This window comes from Camelus ferus, chromosome 36 (genome assembly GCF_009834535.1).
Source record: "Camelus ferus isolate YT-003-E chromosome 36, BCGSAC_Cfer_1.0, whole genome shotgun sequence".
In the NCBI taxonomy this organism is placed as follows: domain Eukaryota; kingdom Metazoa; phylum Chordata; class Mammalia; order Artiodactyla; family Camelidae; genus Camelus; species Camelus ferus.
In genome coordinates, this window is record NC_045731.1 from 13,825,019 (window position 1) to 13,841,882 (window position 16,864).

At 42.4% G+C, this 16,864-nt stretch overlaps 1 protein-coding gene across 5 annotated transcripts in view; it reads right to left on the reverse strand.

Moving 5' to 3' along the window:
- Positions 1 to 5,246: 5,246 nt before the first annotated feature.
- The window catches only part of CTNNA2 (catenin alpha 2), a 944,841-nt gene continuing 933,223 nt past the window's right edge, over positions 5,247 to 16,864 (reverse strand). For 4 of the 5 annotated variants that reach the window (XM_032474170.1, XM_032474171.1, XM_014561376.2 and 1 more), the window contains one exon: positions 5,247 to 6,456. In XM_032474170.1, coding sequence (XP_032330061.1) covers positions 6,169 to 6,456 — 288 coding nt within the window. In that variant the 3' untranslated portion in view covers positions 5,247 to 6,168. Of the gene's footprint in view, positions 6,457 to 9,411; positions 9,529 to 16,864 lie in introns of all 5 variants that reach the window. The other variant, XM_032474172.1, reaches the window with a different exon arrangement.

Genomic DNA, 16,864 nt, shown 5'->3' on the forward strand with positions numbered 1-16,864 from the left:
ACAGCCTTTTTGTTTCCACTTAGAGAAGACCCTTTAGCATTTCTTTTAGGGTTAGTTAGCATTGATGGACGCTTTCAATTTTTGCTTGTCTGAGAAGTTCTTTATTTCTCCTTCAATTCTAAATTGTAGTCTTGCTGGGTAGAGCATCCCAGGCTGCAGATTTTTCCCTTTCAGCGCTTTAAATGTATCATGTCGCTCCCTTCTGACCTGCAAAGTTCCTGCAGAAAAATCAGCTGATAGCAATATGGACGTTCCCTTATATATGAATCTGTGTTTTTTCTTCTTGCTGCCTTTAGAATTCTCTCTTTAACTTTTCGCCATTTTAATTATGGTGCAACTTGGGGTGGGTCTCTTTGGTTCACCTGTTTGGGAACTTCTCTGCTTTCTGTACCTGTTTCCTTCTTCAGGCTTAGGGATTTCTCAGCCATACTTTTATTATATATACTTTCTGCCCCTTCTTTCTCCCTTTTCCTTCTGGGACCCCTATACAATGCTAATGTTGGCATGCTTAATGTTACCCCGAAGATCCTTTAAGCCGTTTTAATTTTATTTTTTTTAATTGGAGTGTCTTTTTGCTGTCCTGATCAGGTGATTTCCATTATTCTCTCTTCCAGATCACTGATTCACTCTTCTGAATCACCAATCTGCTGTTCATTCTTTTTAGGGTGAGTTTTTCATTTAAGTTACTGTAGTCTTCTTCAATTCTGACTGGTTCTTTTATTTTTCTAGTTCCTTGCTACAATTGTCACTGTATTCATTGCCTGTTTTCCCTAACTCAGTGAGCAATCTTATGACTAATGGTTTGAAATCTTTATCTGGTATTTTATTAGTTTCATTTGTTGTTTTCTCTCACTCTTTCAATTGAGACAAATTCCATTTTCTTTGCATTTTGCTGACTTTCCTCCATCTCTATGAAATTAAGTGAGGTGTAGGTTTAGGTTGGTGATATGAGACTTTTTTTTACTGTAGGCATTTGCAGCTATAAATTTCCCCCTTGGCACTGCTTTCCCTGCATCCCATGTTTTGTTATCTTGCATTTTTATTTTTATTTGTCTCAAAATATTTTAAAATTTCCCTTGTGATTTTTTTTCTTTAATCCATCGGTTATTTTAGAGTATTTAATTTCCAGCATAGTTGAGGATTTTTCAAGGTCTTCTGCTATTGATTCTGGTTTTATTTCATTGTATCAGAAAAGATAATTTGTATAATTTCAGTCTTTGAAAGTTTATTAAACCTTGTTTTATGTCTAACGTATTTTCTATCCTGGAGAATGTTCCATGTGCCCTTGAGAAAAACATGCATACTTTTGTTGTTGGGTAGGATGTTCTGTATATGTATATTAGGATTAATTGGTCTAATAGTGTTGCTTAAATTTTCTATTTCTTTATTAACCTTCTGTCTAACTCTTCTACTCATTATTGAAAGCGGGGTATTGACATTTCCAACTATTATTCAAAAACTATTTCTCACTTTAGTTCTGTCAATGTTCACCTTATGTATTTAGGAACTTTGATGTTTGGTGAATAGATGTTTATAATTACTGTATTTTCTTGATCCACTGACTTTTTTTTTATCATTATATAGTGTCTTTCTTCATATCTAGTAACAGTTTTGACAAAATGTCTGAGAGCCCCACTTACTCTCATCTGATTATTATTTACATGGAATATTTTCCTCATCCTTTCACTTTCAACCCATGTGTTTCTTTAGAGCTAATGTGAGTCACTTCTAGACAACACATAGCTGAATATTTGGAAAAATAGCCACCTCTCCCAGTCTTTACAGACTGGCTCTGTGAAGGGAAAGGCTTTCGCTGATCAACCTGGCATAAAGGCCTTTCTAAGCATGCCTGTGTCCAGGGCCTGTGTGTGTGTGTGTGTGTGTGTGTGTGTGTGTGTGTGTGTGTATGTGCTTTTTTGCCCCAGTATTCCCATTTACATGGTTGCCTTTAAATGTCTTATATTCCCTAAGAGTCTCACCTCTGCTGTTTCTCAGGGTCTCAGATGCTCCATTGTATTCCTCTGCCCACAATTTCTTGCCTCCAGGAGCTCAGAGACTTGCAGCCCCTCTACAGCTCTTAGGTGCCATGGTGCCTGCCAGTGCTTTCAGTGGCCTCCAATTTGACATCCAAACAACGCTACCATTTCCATCACAGCTCCTTATTAAGCAAAACAGAAACCCATCCTTTAGAAAGCCCCAGACAGGGCACAACAATGCAGACAATCTTGACTCTTTTCTTTCATTTGCATGGGAGGAACCAGGGGTTGGACAACTTCCTCCAGACCATGCTTTACTAGGGAAGAGGCAAGATATGGGGAACAAAAACACTCGCAAGTTTTCTTCCATAATGAGTGTGGCTTTTTCTTGGTTCAGCATTTGTATGGCTACTACAAATCTGTAACTGGTGTCTAGAGTTCCCACAAAGCTCCTCCAGCCAGCGTTTCGTTGTTTGTGTTTCCATGGATGAACAAGGGCCTGGTGCCTCCTCGTCTGTCACTTGCTGTTGGCACATCTCAGCACTAATATTTATTATTATTATTAACCTTCTGTAGTTAATTCATTTCCTTCAATTAACTTAAAAAATTCCACAGTCTTCAAGTGAAGAATAAGTACACACCTCTTTGGTTTGGTTAAGAGGCAGTGGCAGCGATCAAATGGCTTTACTACTGGCAAATTACTGACTGACGTTTATCAAGTCACGGTGTTTCAGTTGCTTGTTTTGCTTGACGATTTAGCTGTATGCGGTGTTTTATAGATCTTCACATCTCAAGTGTCTGAAAGTTGCCCTGCATAAAACTGATGCTCAAAAATGATCCTGTCCTCACCATGACACTTACATGGCATATTTCTCCACAAGCTAAAACCATGACCCAGCTGGTTAAAAAAGCTGACTTCTAAAATCAAAGTTGATTTCTTATTCTTCAACACTTAATGGAGAAAAAAACCACAGATCTTCTGAAGATAATCTATGTTCCTGAGGCTAATTTAGGTCCTTAGAAGAATACGAGGATTTTATCTTTTGAACCATCCATCCTAGCACAGAGAGCTAAAGGAAGTTGAGATTTATTTAATTTCCACCCATCAGGAGTATTCATCCTCCTTTATCCCAGGGTGCTGCTTTTGTCGGAAATACCCCACGTAACTGCATTTGCTTGGGATTAGTAACCAATTCTTTGTCTTCTCAAATGTACCATATATTCAGTTTGTTCCAGCCCATGTTCATATACTGCTTTGTAGCTATTTTTCAGTTTTCTGACTCATTAGTCTCCCTGAGTAAGTTATGTATACTTTAATCATTCTTACTTCTCATCTAGTACTCAAAAAGTAACTGCAATTCCTTCTTACATTTCTATGTCACGTGCCCCTTCTAACCAACATCAGCCCCGTTCAGCTCTTACCTCCTCCACATTATCAGTTTCATCTTATGAAGCTGCTGCTTTGTTTGTGTCACCATTCCACTTAAACACTCCACAGTTCCTACTGGACAATGGTCATATTCCTTCATGACCCTGCATAGTTTACCCTTATACTCCATCTCCACATTCATTTCCCCTTAGTCCACATCATGAATCCCATGCTCCCTGTGACTGTCCTCGTTTTCAGACCTTAAACTATGCTGTTCTTTCTCCCTTGAATGCTCACCCCAGTAATCCCCTCACCAAACTTACTCATTTATATCTTCATTCATGTAGAATATATGTAATTATTGCCTACTCATCTCCAAATTTTCTCTCTTCCATTAATTCTTCCCCAAATACTTTAGTCCCCAGTGTATTCTGACCCCCTTTGTCCTACACCGTGGTCATTTCCTTACCTTGTTCACTTGGCATAGTGAGTATGATTTCTTGGCTTGTTTATCTAGCTTTTCCCGTCTATATCATATGTTCCCAACCAGACTGTAGGTTTCTCGAGGACAGTGAGCAAACCATAAGCTGTTTTATTGCCGTAGTGCTCACAGCACAGTGTTTATATTATTTAATTATCTTTCTGGGTAGTTATTATTCTTCTTGACCACAAGAGAAATGATGGCTAGGGACGATGTTTGCTCAATAAGCTTTGGTAAAATCCAGGACTGATTTTTCGGAAGCCACACACATAACATATAGCTCAGACGCCATGTATTAAAACATTTAACTCAAATTTAAGGGCCACGTCAAAGGCTAACTCTAGATGCTCCTCTGATGCCCGCTGACTATTTTTCAGGATCTGCCAAGAAGCTCTCGAATTTTAAAAGTTTCTTGGCTAGTCTGAAGAATACTTCTTTCAACCCATTAAATCATAGAATTAATGCATAAACCCACACTCAAATGTTGACAAGGAGAAGCTGCCAATAAGCTCACAGAGTGATGTGCTCAACTCAGGACCTGGCTCAGAGAACGCAGCCCATAAACAGTTGTGAATCAATGTCAACGGTGTTGACGTGAATTAAGGGGGCGGGCTAGCTGAAATAGTGGCTTAATGATTACTGTTGCAAACCGCTCTGCAGCTTTAATGGTGGCTCCTCCATAAACAAATCATTCCCAGCCTGGGCAGTGTTTCCATCACCTCGTGGTAGTAGCAGAGGTTTGAGCAGAACCGCATCTAAATAAGACTCTGGACTAAGAGCCTCTTCTTCCACATCTAAGTCTCTTCTCTTTAGGACTTTGCATCTGAACTAACACAAAGCATAGGTGTCCGCGTCCCCCCCCTATGTTATCACACTGCTAACTAACGCACACGTTCTATCAGGCGTCTTCTGGACACACCCTTTCATTTGCTAACTTGTAGGGATCATTCTGGGAGGAGTCTGAAGCACTCAAATGAATATTTTTGTTTCCCTCACTCTTCAAGCTATAGCTAAAAGTCTACACCCTCTCTTTCTTAATAATAGGATAGAGTCCCTCTTTCTACAGTTTAGAGAAAAAATATTTTGAAATGAATAAAATATTTTGAAATGAACAGGCCTCTCAAATTTTTTTTTGATTCAGTTTCTAAGAACCCATGAAGTTTCTTAAGTTTGGCCCAGAAACTTCTAACACATGACTTTCTCATTTTAGATTCAGTTTAAAAGTGAATATAAACACATGGGAAAAACACACCAAAAAAGCAATTCCCGGACTATAAAGATGACCCAGAGTTTTCTTTATATATCACCTACCTACTTTACCTCCGACTTCTGAAAATGAACACAAAGTATTTTTAACCAGTTTTCAATGGAGATGCTCTAATCTCAAGTATGCATTCAAAGAAAGAACATTCTTCCAGTGTCAAGATTAAATGTGTTTATTTTGAGTTAGTGGATACAACGGTAGATCAGATACCAGCACTCCAAGCTACACCTACGTATCTGCCTCTAAACCCTCACACATGGTCGGTTTCCATTCCTCTAACATTCCACCACTGGGCCTCCTATTTCTAGCAAAATCATAGTTCAATTTTTTTTTTAAGTAAAAGTAAGATGACCACCACACTGTATGTCCAGTGCCCCCAGAAGGATTATAATTCTTGTAAAGAAATGTTTATTATTTTCAGGAAAGGGGGGGAATTGATAACATAAGCACAGGTCATGGCACAACTAGAAGAGAAAAGAACAGAATACAGATTAAAAGAAGCATTTTAGGCTGGACGAGTTAGTTTCCCCTTAGTTAAAGAAAAAATGCACATCATCTCATGGATATGATGCCAAAGGTAAATTGTTCAGTTTGTGGGCCACACACTTCAGCGTATTGGCTAAGACATTTTTCACACTGGAACAGAAGCAGTACAAGCTTTATGTTCTACCGTGACACTTCCAGATATTTCACTGATTAATATACCTGCCAACCTAATGATTCTTGCATGCATTAGAGTTTGCTTTTGTAGAGTTAAGTTTATTTTTCCCCCATCCCCCCCCACTCCCGGTAAACACTGCAATGCAAACACTTTGCCCAATTTTATGAGAATGTTGCAAAGGACAGCTCTGTGCCACCTCGGGACAGGAATTCCCTGTCCCCTCCCCAGGCTACAGATGGATCCGTGGTATTGATCACATCTGATCTGACATGCAAACACTGCTTCCTTAATTTCCCCACGCCAGAGGCATACGAGTCAGCAGGTACGCATACAAAACTGGAATTAAAAAGAAAGGAAAAGAAAAGGAAAAAAAAAAAGAAGAAGAAAGAAAAAGCTTTCTTGCTAAAGCCTGTCATCCTAGAAGGAATCCATTGCTTTGAATTCACTTAAAGCCTGTACAGGCGAAATGTGTTTCTTCTGAGAACCTCGTCGGACTCGCGTCTGGAATTCTTCAGGTTTTTCTCTCTTGACAAGGGGCTTCTTCTCCGGAGCCTTCATCTTCCAAGACACGACGGGTGAGTTGACAGCCGCTGTCCCATAGACCTTCTGGTATTTTGTTGAGGCCACATAGGATGCTTTGACCGTGAGGACAACAGCATTCATCAGGTTTTTAGCTGCCTGGATGAGCGATGTGGCACTGTCCAGCTAGAGTGGAAGGAGAACGAGATACCCCTGGATTAGTCACGGTGGGACATTTGTAAGACGGAGGTGCAATTTCACAGTTAAAACGATGTTGTGTTTGCACAAGTATACAGCGTTGCCAAAAGAAGAGCAAATTATTACAGGAGGAGGTGAATAGGTTACAAGCGGCCACCTGTCTTTTATCCCTAATCCCAAGATGGAAAAAGAAAAAAAGGATACTTCATGATACACAGCTTTCTAAAATCCCAGTACCTCTAAAGACAAAACCCTTTTTCTGGCCTGGAAGAATTCCTGCAGAACAAACCTTCTCCAAGTGGAGCATCTCCTGTTATTTCATTAGGCTGACTGGTAATGAAGACAATTACTCAAATGTCTGAAAAGCATTTGGCAGGCACTGAAGAATAAAAAGCTATAAGGGATTACTTCTCAATTTTATGGCCCTCCCCGTGGAAGCGTCTTCCCAGTGGAAGTATTTACAGGCTATTTTTCCATCCTGAGCTCAGGACTGGTTAGAGACGCAGGCAGCTAAGGAAAGGAACCCCTTTCCATGCATGCACGACTTTTACTTGTTTATCATGTGGGAGTATCTGACTATCCCCAGGCCTTAAATATATAAAAATACATATAAAATAAACATAAAATCCTATAAAAATATCCATATTGGGTGCCGCCTGTGTAGTCCAGAAAGCATTCAGTGAGACCCCCCCATTCACGTGCTAATGAAATACTGATTTCTTCAGAGGTGCCAGATGCTATTTTAAGAACTTCGTTTCCCCACTGAAGTCTCACAACCACCTTGGGAAGCAGGTATCACCGTCATCGCCAGGACATGGCGAGAGGTTTGGTGCATGCAGAAGTCCAGTAATTTTCCCAGGTTTGCACAGCTTACGTGATAGCATGCCTAAAGACGCTACCACTGTACCATCTGTCACCCTGTTGGGTAGGATGGCTTTAGAATCGCTGTGACAGTCACAACTTGGAGCAGAGAGGGTTTCGAAGTTCATCTCCAGACTTGAAGGCCAGGGATTTTTGAAGTTACCTCTTCTCAGGTTTTAACTGGTTAGACAGTGTGGTACAAATTGTCTACCAGACCCATTCACTATCTGTTTTGAACTTCTTCCTGGGCCACAAAAGCTGGAAAAAAGTTCAAAACTTCACTTTCCAGACTCCTTTGCAGCCAGGATTCCAGCTGGTGCAAGCAAAGAATTAACAGCCGCACGGTACATTTGACCCCTGCCTCGGGGACACTTGAACATCATCTGGTCATCAAACTTGCAATAGCAACTGAAGACATGTACCCATTGTGGTTAAATAAGGGCTCCAAGGATGCTCCTAAGTAATGTTGCTCCCAGTTGCTGGGAGATTGCTGTGGACCTTGTGATCGATGGACTGTAGCTGCGTTGTGGAGCGGGAGTGAGGTACACAGCCTTCTGGGTGGGAGGTAACTAACAAAGTGCTCACGCCCGGGGACCCCAACATTGTGACTCCCCGATGTGATGTGCCCTGCGTTCACTTAAAGCAAATATTTAAGTGAAACGTTTCACTTCACATTTAATTTAATTTAATTTAATTTAAATTAATTTAATAAATGCAGTTAAATTTAGTTAAATTAATTCACTTAACATTTAAGTGACTAAGTGAAATAACTTCTTGTCATTTCTTGTGACCAAAACATGTCCCAAGCAGTGGGCAGAGGGGACAGCAGAAGTTACAACTGTGTACCTCTTCTATGATGTTGTCCTGGCTCTTCCCTGTTCCATACCCTTAACAAAGCTCAATAAACATTATTCTGAGTTTAAAAAAAAAATTCTACAACAAATGAACTCAATTCTTCTGCCACCAAAAAGGCTCATAAAATCAGATCATTGGAGAAAACAATGGAGGAAGAAGTTTTCTATGTATGAATTTCTTGCAGTCCCATAAAACTGAGGCTTTACCACGCGCGCGCACACACACACACACACACACACGAATTGATTAAAGGTCAGTATTCCATTGACTCCACAATGATACAGAGAAGCAGAGGTTTGCGGATTAGAGCCGTGACTCAGCAAATATATACTGACTGCTCTGCCCATTCAATCAGCCAAGTGGATAGAGTCACGGCTTACTTGACCAACCCTACTACACTCAACGAGGTGTACAGACACCAAAATAACTCTTCACCCCACAATGCTTACTTTATAGAGCACAGATTTCTGAAGCCAGCTAAGGACAAGCAAATTCCAGATTATTCGCGTTAACAGAAGGGAGGCCAAGCACAGGTTAGTGAAGTGATTCTCACAGTACGTGCTCTGACCAGCATCATCAGCCCCGCCTGGGAACCCGTGGGAAACGCAGTCTCTCAGGACAAGCCCCCACATTTCTCAATCAAAAACTTGCAGTCCTGGGGGTTCTGGTGCATGCCAAAGGCTGAGCACCACTGGACCAGTGAAACCCAAAGACTGTCTGAAGGCTTATGTCATCCAATGATTTGAGGACTTCACCAGCCACAAGTTTGGTAACATTGTAGCCAGTTATCTGACTGAGTTCCACTTATTTCTTTGTCTTTCCAATTTCCCCCCCGCCCCCCGCCAGGTAGAAGTATAAACAATGGAGGAAAGAGATATAAAAGAGCAAAATCTGGGGACAATAAGGGTATCCGTCACGGTTTCCTTAGGAGTTAGGTACCCTGCATCTTGGCCAATCGACAGTTCCCTGTTAAAATCTGTCAGGTTTCAAAACATGAGTGACAGTCTTTCACAGAGTTAGTCTTCGTCGTATGCTATCGGCAGAGGGGGGGCAGAATGGTATTATATCAGAGACTGTTCTGTTGATTTGCTTTGGGGCAACAGAATTAGTAGAAAGTAAATAGGACAAGATACATCTAGTGTATTATTAAACAGTTCCCCAAAAACAAATCTTGGGAGAATTCAGTGGGTCCCAAGAGAAAGATCACAGTAATTTGGAGATTTTTACCACTGATTCCATTTTCAGGTAGATGGTGTCTAATTCTGTTGCAAAAATGTGATAGCCTGTCTCGTCTCCAGAACCCCTTGGCTCTCCCAGCCCGAAGCAGGAATCCTGTGAATAAACCTAACACATTGGTTAAGAATGAGACAGCTCTGAAGTTTGAAGCCAATGATTTAGTTCAAGGCACCTAGTAGGGCAGATGTGGAATTTATGGTTAGGGGAAGGGCGGAGGCGGTGAGGGCCAGCTAAGCCTGAGCAAATATACTCCCAGGCAAGAAGGCCAGTCTAAAATGAATACAAAATTTGACTTTCTCTTAAAATGTGAGTTCCCCCAAGGATAAATTTTGCCCTTTGCCCTACACCCGCTGTAATGATTCAGATCATCTTCAACACAATCATAATTTGTTTGATTTAAAAACGGGTCTCCTTTATGCTTGTCCAAAATAGCACTCAGATCTGGTTTCCAAGTGGCACATTTTGCTAAAAATTCACTTCCTAAAGAAAATACATTAAAAAGAGAAAAGCTACATGGCAAGAAGGTTTTTTAGTGGAAAGTTTTAGGGGAAGTCATTTCACATAACTGCATTCTATTCTGCGATGTACACTGTGATTATGGCGCTCTGAAACAAGACAGACCAGTGAGTACGTGTAAATGAATTTCTAATACTAACAGCCAACATTAATTAAGCACTTATTAGGTGCTTGGCATTGCTTTAGCCGTTTTAATTAAATTGCATGATTTCAGTTTCAAAAGTCCTTAAAGTAGAAACTGTTGCCTCCATTGTACAGATGAGGAAATGGGAGCGTAGCGAGATAAAACAAATTATCGCTGCAGGAATTGGCCAGGCAGGATTTAGGACCGGGACTGTCTCTCTCCCAGTCCGTCATCGGAACCACCATGCTGCACTGCTTCTCCGAAGCAGCCCTTAATCTCCGGGGTCTTGTTTCCAGTGACGGCCTACCATTCAGAATGCACCTGTCTCAGTTGTTGACCCTTGTCTGGGCATCCTAGGAGCACCACGACCGAGCCTAGTGAGAGCCTCCAGCTCACGTGATCTGGGGTGTCTGGCCTCAGCCTCAGAGCCTGAAGTCCCTCCACCTAGATCTGCCGGGTGTGCTCCTGCCTCGTGACCCTTCCTGGCTTCTGGCTCGTCTCCTGGTTTGGATTCACGCGGCTGGCGGCCGTGCCTGGGATCTGATCCCTGCGGACTTTCCTTGCACTTGCTCAGTTCTCGGAAGCACGTTCAATATACAGCTGTGACGACTGACTACCCTTGGGCAGGGCTTGGCGGCTCTGATTAGCGTTCTAAGTCTCGATCTGGGCTGGCCTTGCTGGCTTCTTGCATCTCAAAGGAGGAACCTCAGCCGTTCCTCAAGCTGGACGACCAGACTTATTCACAGAAAGAGACTCGCATCTTTTTCTGCTTGAGGGCCGTTCTGCTCCTATTGGATGTCCCATCAAGTTCCTACATCTGGTCTAAGAGAAGTGACTACTTAAAAATATATAATAATAATAATAATAATAATAATAATAATAATAATAATAATAATAATAATAATAACACCCTACACTTAGCAGGTGCGACCACGAGCCAGTCTCTGGACCGGCTTCTCAAGTTTCCTTTCTCTCATCCATCTCACAACCGCCCGGAGACCGGGAATACTACCATGTGCAGCGGGGACTGAGAGAAGCCACACGGCTTGCCCTGCAGTACGCCGCCAGCAAGTCACGAAGCCGAGATTTAAACCCGGGAAGCCCAGCTCCAGAGCCCGCGCTCCGGCCGTTGCTCCAAGCCGCCTCCCAGAGCCGCGCACGGCAGCCGGACCCACAGCCCCCAGACTGGTCAGGCCGTGCTGGACTAATTCCGTTCCGTGCCATAGGGGTCTGCCGTCCCCAGCCATGGAAATTAGGTTTCTCCTAATTCTGTCATTATTCTTTTTAAAATATCAAGGTGCTATTTTAAAAAGGCAACAGATGTTGCCTCACATCTTGTTCTATTATAGTCCATGAACAGCGAAGAAGGGCGGGAGAGCTGGTTGACAGCCTTTTCTACAGGGTTTTTCTGGCGCTTTTTTTTTTTCCTGCCTCCATTACCACTCTATTCTTCTTAACCTCACTCAACTTCTGAAAGACAGATTTCTCTTCCCCTGCACCTTCCTCATTCTGCGTTTTGAATGGGGAGAAATACCAAAGGGAAGACCCTTGGATTGTGATTCTTCCATTGATCGATCATTGTCCCGACGACCTCCTGACGTCAGAGCCAGAGGCACCTGTGAAAAGTGCTTGAAATGACTCTTGAATGTGACCTGATCATCTGAAGATGTCTGCAACCCCACGTCGTTAAGTTTCATGCGATTTCATTAACGGGGTTTTACTCTGCCGGACGTGTTCAGTTTCAGTAGAAACAGAAAACGACACAAACGGGACTGCACGACTCAAGTCGCACTCTTACCAATCAAAGGGCAACTACATTTCTTGAGACACTGAGTCAGCGTTTGCTCTGTACCCTGCAGTCCGTCTCTCCACCCTTTTACTTGCACCTCTACATATGCAAGTATTTCTTCAGCCCTACTGTGTATCTGTTCCATGCCAACCACTGTGCTTAAGTGTTGGGAATACAAACGTTGCCAAAATGTGGCTTCCGTACCCTGCTTACTGAATTGAGACTCAAGGACAGAGTTCTGGATAAAGTAGAAAAGGCAGCTTCATTTATTTGCCAGGCCAAGGAGGTCACAGTGGGCTAATGCCTCTAAGATGCGAGGCTGCTGGGGAGAGAAGGCAGGGGGTTTTATAGCAAGAGTTCAAGGGGCAGACCTGGTTTCCATAGAGATCCCTTACGGGGTAACAGATTGCTACAAAGCTGTTCTTGTTTTTGCAGATTCAGGGGTCCCCTTCCCCCTGCTGGGCATGAAGTTCACCTCCAGCTTTGAGACTCTCTTAATGTTCTCGTACCTAGAACAATAGATGTGTAGGAAGGGGCTCCATGGAAAAGAGCTCTAGAGGAAATGTGCTCAGTTTAAAGTCAGGTTGATAAATGCTTTTAGCCTCTTAAGCAGGCTGAGGCCTGGGACCTCCTGTGGCCGACTGAGGCCTGTACCTGGAACAACAGGATAAAAGGGAACCACACAGGGTCAAGAGGAGGGCACTGGGGTCAGGAGCAGGGCACTGAGCGTGATCCCTGCACACAGCACCAGCACCACAAGGGGGCTGGGCGGACCACCCAAGCCTCCCTCCTTCCCAGCCTAACCCTGGTCAGCAGCAGCATAGAAAAAGACCCTCTAACCCATGATACAGTTAAGGAGCTACAAACTTCATTGCTGATATCAGATGGTCACCGATGACACTAGGGTCCTGCTGGGCTACACAAACATTAAGCCAAAAGCTTCCACGCTCTGTGATAAGTGCCTTAGGGGATGTGAGGCACTAAAGGAACAGAGAGACCAGGGGATCTCTCTTGACTCAGTTAAGGACAGGACAGGACAATAAACCTGCATGGTGGGCCTCTTATCTAAACTCACTTTAATGGATTAAATAGAAAGTTGGTGCCTGGATGGTTAAGAGCAATGAAGAAAGCACAGTTCTGAAATTCCGAGCTGGTACAACTGGGTAATATCGATGGTCTTAATCCAGATGATAGAATAAGAATAAGAAATAAAATGGTAACTTTGGACACACTGAGTGTGAGGTGTGTGTGCTACCTGTAGGCAGAATGAGTTACTAAAGGAAGGGTTGAAATTACGGGAGTGAAGTTCAGGGAGCTAGGAGTAAGAAACCACACTGTTCTGTTTCTATTGGTCTTTCCAGTTGTTTCATGAGCAGTGTTGTGCATACTACAATTATATAATTTTTGTCAGTTCTGTCTGATTTCTTCATCCCTTCATATTCCTTATTTAGTGTTTTCTACAGAGAGGCATAATCGAACGAGGAATGGAATACTAAATCCATCTTCCTCCTGCAGGTCAAAAAGCTCAATAGATCCACTAAAATTTTTCTCAGCATCATACTTCCAAAATGAAAATCCGTGTTCTTTCAATAACCTAAGACACAACATCATCAGAAAAAATCCTAGCTATTCCCTTGACAGCCAAGGCCACTTTCTATTCTGTTAAGTAATTAACAATCCTTCATCCTTGATAATAATGGTGAACTTCCTGGGGCCGACCAGCAGTAAAGCAAATGCAGTTTAGAATTAAAAGCTGACTGTAAAGACACACACATCCACCCCCAATAAACATAACATTGTCAAAAGGAACATTGTGAAGGAGGTGGAGAGAAAGTCATTGGCTTGACGGCATGTGACACAGCAAATACCTTGGGATGATAATTCGTGAGGGTCGGGCATAGAGTTACAGAAGAGAATTAGGATTTCACTGTGTTCTACATTAATCTGTTTAAAATATGCGTGTAGAGATCAAAATATAACCTGGAAGTGACTCTATTTTCAAAAAAGCTGGTTATGTATGACCTCAAAATAATGAACCATAAATGGCGGCGCATGGCAACCCCAAGTAGGATCTGTCCTTGCATTAAAAATAATGCAGATGTCATGGGACTACCAGCTAAGGTAAGTGGAATAAATAAACCAAATCCATTTGAAGGTGATTTCTGAAATATAAAAACTGAGGAGTGATTACCACAAGAAGCTTAGAAACGCCTGGCAGAGGCAGCCCAGTCTCATTTGGGTCTAGGAGATTTTATTCTAATTTTCTCAAGTCAGAGTTCATAGTGCTAATGACTCCCGAGGAGGCTAAAATGGGTAGAATCCATTTTAGACACTGGCAAGATCTTTTCATGGGAATAACCTAGTGTTTCACATATAAGAAGAAGTCTTTTAATGGGGCTGTACTATACATATTCAGGGCTGGGGTAGTGTTTTGAGTGGGGGATGTAGTGATGGGAGCATTGACAACAAACTGAAAGTCAACAGCTGGAGAAACCTGGACTTTATTTATATTTGCAGAGTTACCGCCCCAAAAGGAGTCACAAATTGCTTGCAGGGGGAAAAAAAAAAAAAAGACTTTGCTCTAAGTCAGCTTTGCTGTTAACGAATGGGAGGTTAGGAACCTGGGGACTGGAGCCCTATTATCTGCCAAGAAGAACATTTCATGTTTAGAAAATCCATGAGGCTTTGAAGTGATATTTGATCTCCTTAGAAACTGTGATACATTTGAAATACCTTGAAATACCTGCCTACTTTTTCCAGAGTCTATATCAATAACACTTTTTACAAACACTCGCCAAATCAAGGGTAATAAGTAACTGAAGCAAACAAAGATGCGGTGAAAAGGTTCAGCCGAATCGCATCTTTCCCCACTTCTGGATGTTTCTATGCCTGCAAAAAAAAGGCGAGTCCTGGGTGGCAAGCCCTCCATTCAGTGTTCTCGCTCCTCCTCGTCAAACATGTAGTAAAGTAAGCTATCAACGCTGACTCCTTCCTGTTAAGACGATGACGGTGGTGATCATGGGGCAGCAATTTGCCACTCACCCCCAAGGTGTCCACGGCAGGCATTACTAATCAATTGTAGCACTTTGCACCCTCGGAATCCGCTCAGTGGCGTGGGGCAGGAAACCTCTGTACCTTCCTTCTCCAAGAGGTCGTACTTTGACAGCAGTGTCAGAAACAACGTGATACAGTTTCTAACACAGATACATTAACCACTGTATCTCTACTTCCATTTAAACATAGATATTTACATTATTAAATAGCAATTAATATTTAATTGAATACTTTGTGTTATTACCAATCAGACCACTGACAAATATTTTTGCCTAAATGACGCTGCGGCCCCTTCTCCTCTCCTCTCAAACCTTTTTTTTGCTCTGGACACCCACGATCAGGGACAAGTCAGAAATCTGACCACAGATGTCAGGAATGTCAATAACGGAGATTGTTAACTTAGTGCCGACTTGATTTCCTTAAACGTCACCCTCCTTTATGAAACGTATTGATTGCTCTTTTTAAAAAGGTTGATATGTTCAGTGTATATATTTGTTTCAGTTTTCTTTAAATAAAAATAATCTCTCTTGCAAAAAAAAAAAAAAAGATGTGTTAACACTTTCCTTCCCATAGTTAATTTTTAGGGACAAATTGTGACCTTTGTACTGTTATGAGAATCTAAGTTGCTAATTAATGAAATCATTAAGCAGAAGACATAGGTAGGAACAGAGGTGCAAAGCATCTGGGGGATGATTTTCAATCAGATGATAAAAATTAGTGGAATATATTAACAAGCATGATGTCTGAAGTGCAAATGACCATCACAGGTATGCTCTGATTATCATTAAAAAATAAAAAAGTTGCATTCAAGCTATTAATATTAGAGCACGTACTGATCCTTGAACATTGATGGCAAAAATGCTGTAGGCTAACTCCTTAAGCGTTGCCCTCATCCCACGGGAATTCCCATTTGATTTCAGTACCTTGGGAAGCAAATGTTTCACAGCTTTGAGCAGTGGGTCAATCACACCGGAAAGGAAGACAAGAGGTCTGCCCTTTTTCCTGCAGGGCTTCCCTGAGTGCCGCCAGAGAGGAGCGGGTGCTCCACCAATGCTGAAGGCCAGTCGTTAGGAAATCTGTGTGTCATGGGTTCAAGACGAAGTTGGCAAAGGCCTTAGCAGAAAAGCACTGCAATCCCAGCCAGGCTAAGAAAAAAACCAGTCTCCACAGTGTCACTGAGAAATTTACCCGTTGGCTCTCAGGTAGCCTTCTCTGCCGGACAAATCTGTGTCGTCTTTTCTAATTCATTCAGGTGGGTAGGCAGCCAGCCCACTGATTAACTGTCTTCATTTGCATTTTTTCAATTACAGGTAAGTAAACCTTGGGGATTCCCATGAAGGCTTAATTACAGTCAACAAATTTCCTAAATATGGTTTAAAGCCATTTTTTCCTTCACCATTGCAGGCAGAACAGTTCTTGCTCAACCCCAAACAAGGCGTCCTTGCTGACCTTGGAATCCCAAGGAGAAACGGGACTACTGAGATGGGTTACCCCTCGGAAAGTCATGAACAGGCGTCTCTGTTCCTCCGGGCAGTCCCCACCTCCCCTTTCTGTATTCCTTCCTTCCCGTACCTTCCCTTTCCTTTTCCTTTCACACCAGGATCCCCTGGCCCAGAGGTCTTCTCTGGGTTGTTTACACACAGCAACAGAACCACAGGAAATAAATACAAGAGAAATGCCAGTGAATGTACGTGTGTGCCACGCACTGACGGCTGACCTTGTCACCTCTGATTATGACAATCAGCACGTCTTCACTATCCAAGGTTCAGACCTTCAATGGGCTAAAACTCCTTTTTTGGCCCTTCCTATAGGACAGCCAGTCAGTGGAAGATCACCACCTTGGATGCCTTCACTTCCTCATTCCACCCTCCCTCCCATGCCTTACTAGAATGACTAGGAGACAAATCTAAGATAGGCCATTGCCCAAGAATACAAGAGAAGTAAGTCTTCATGAAACAAAT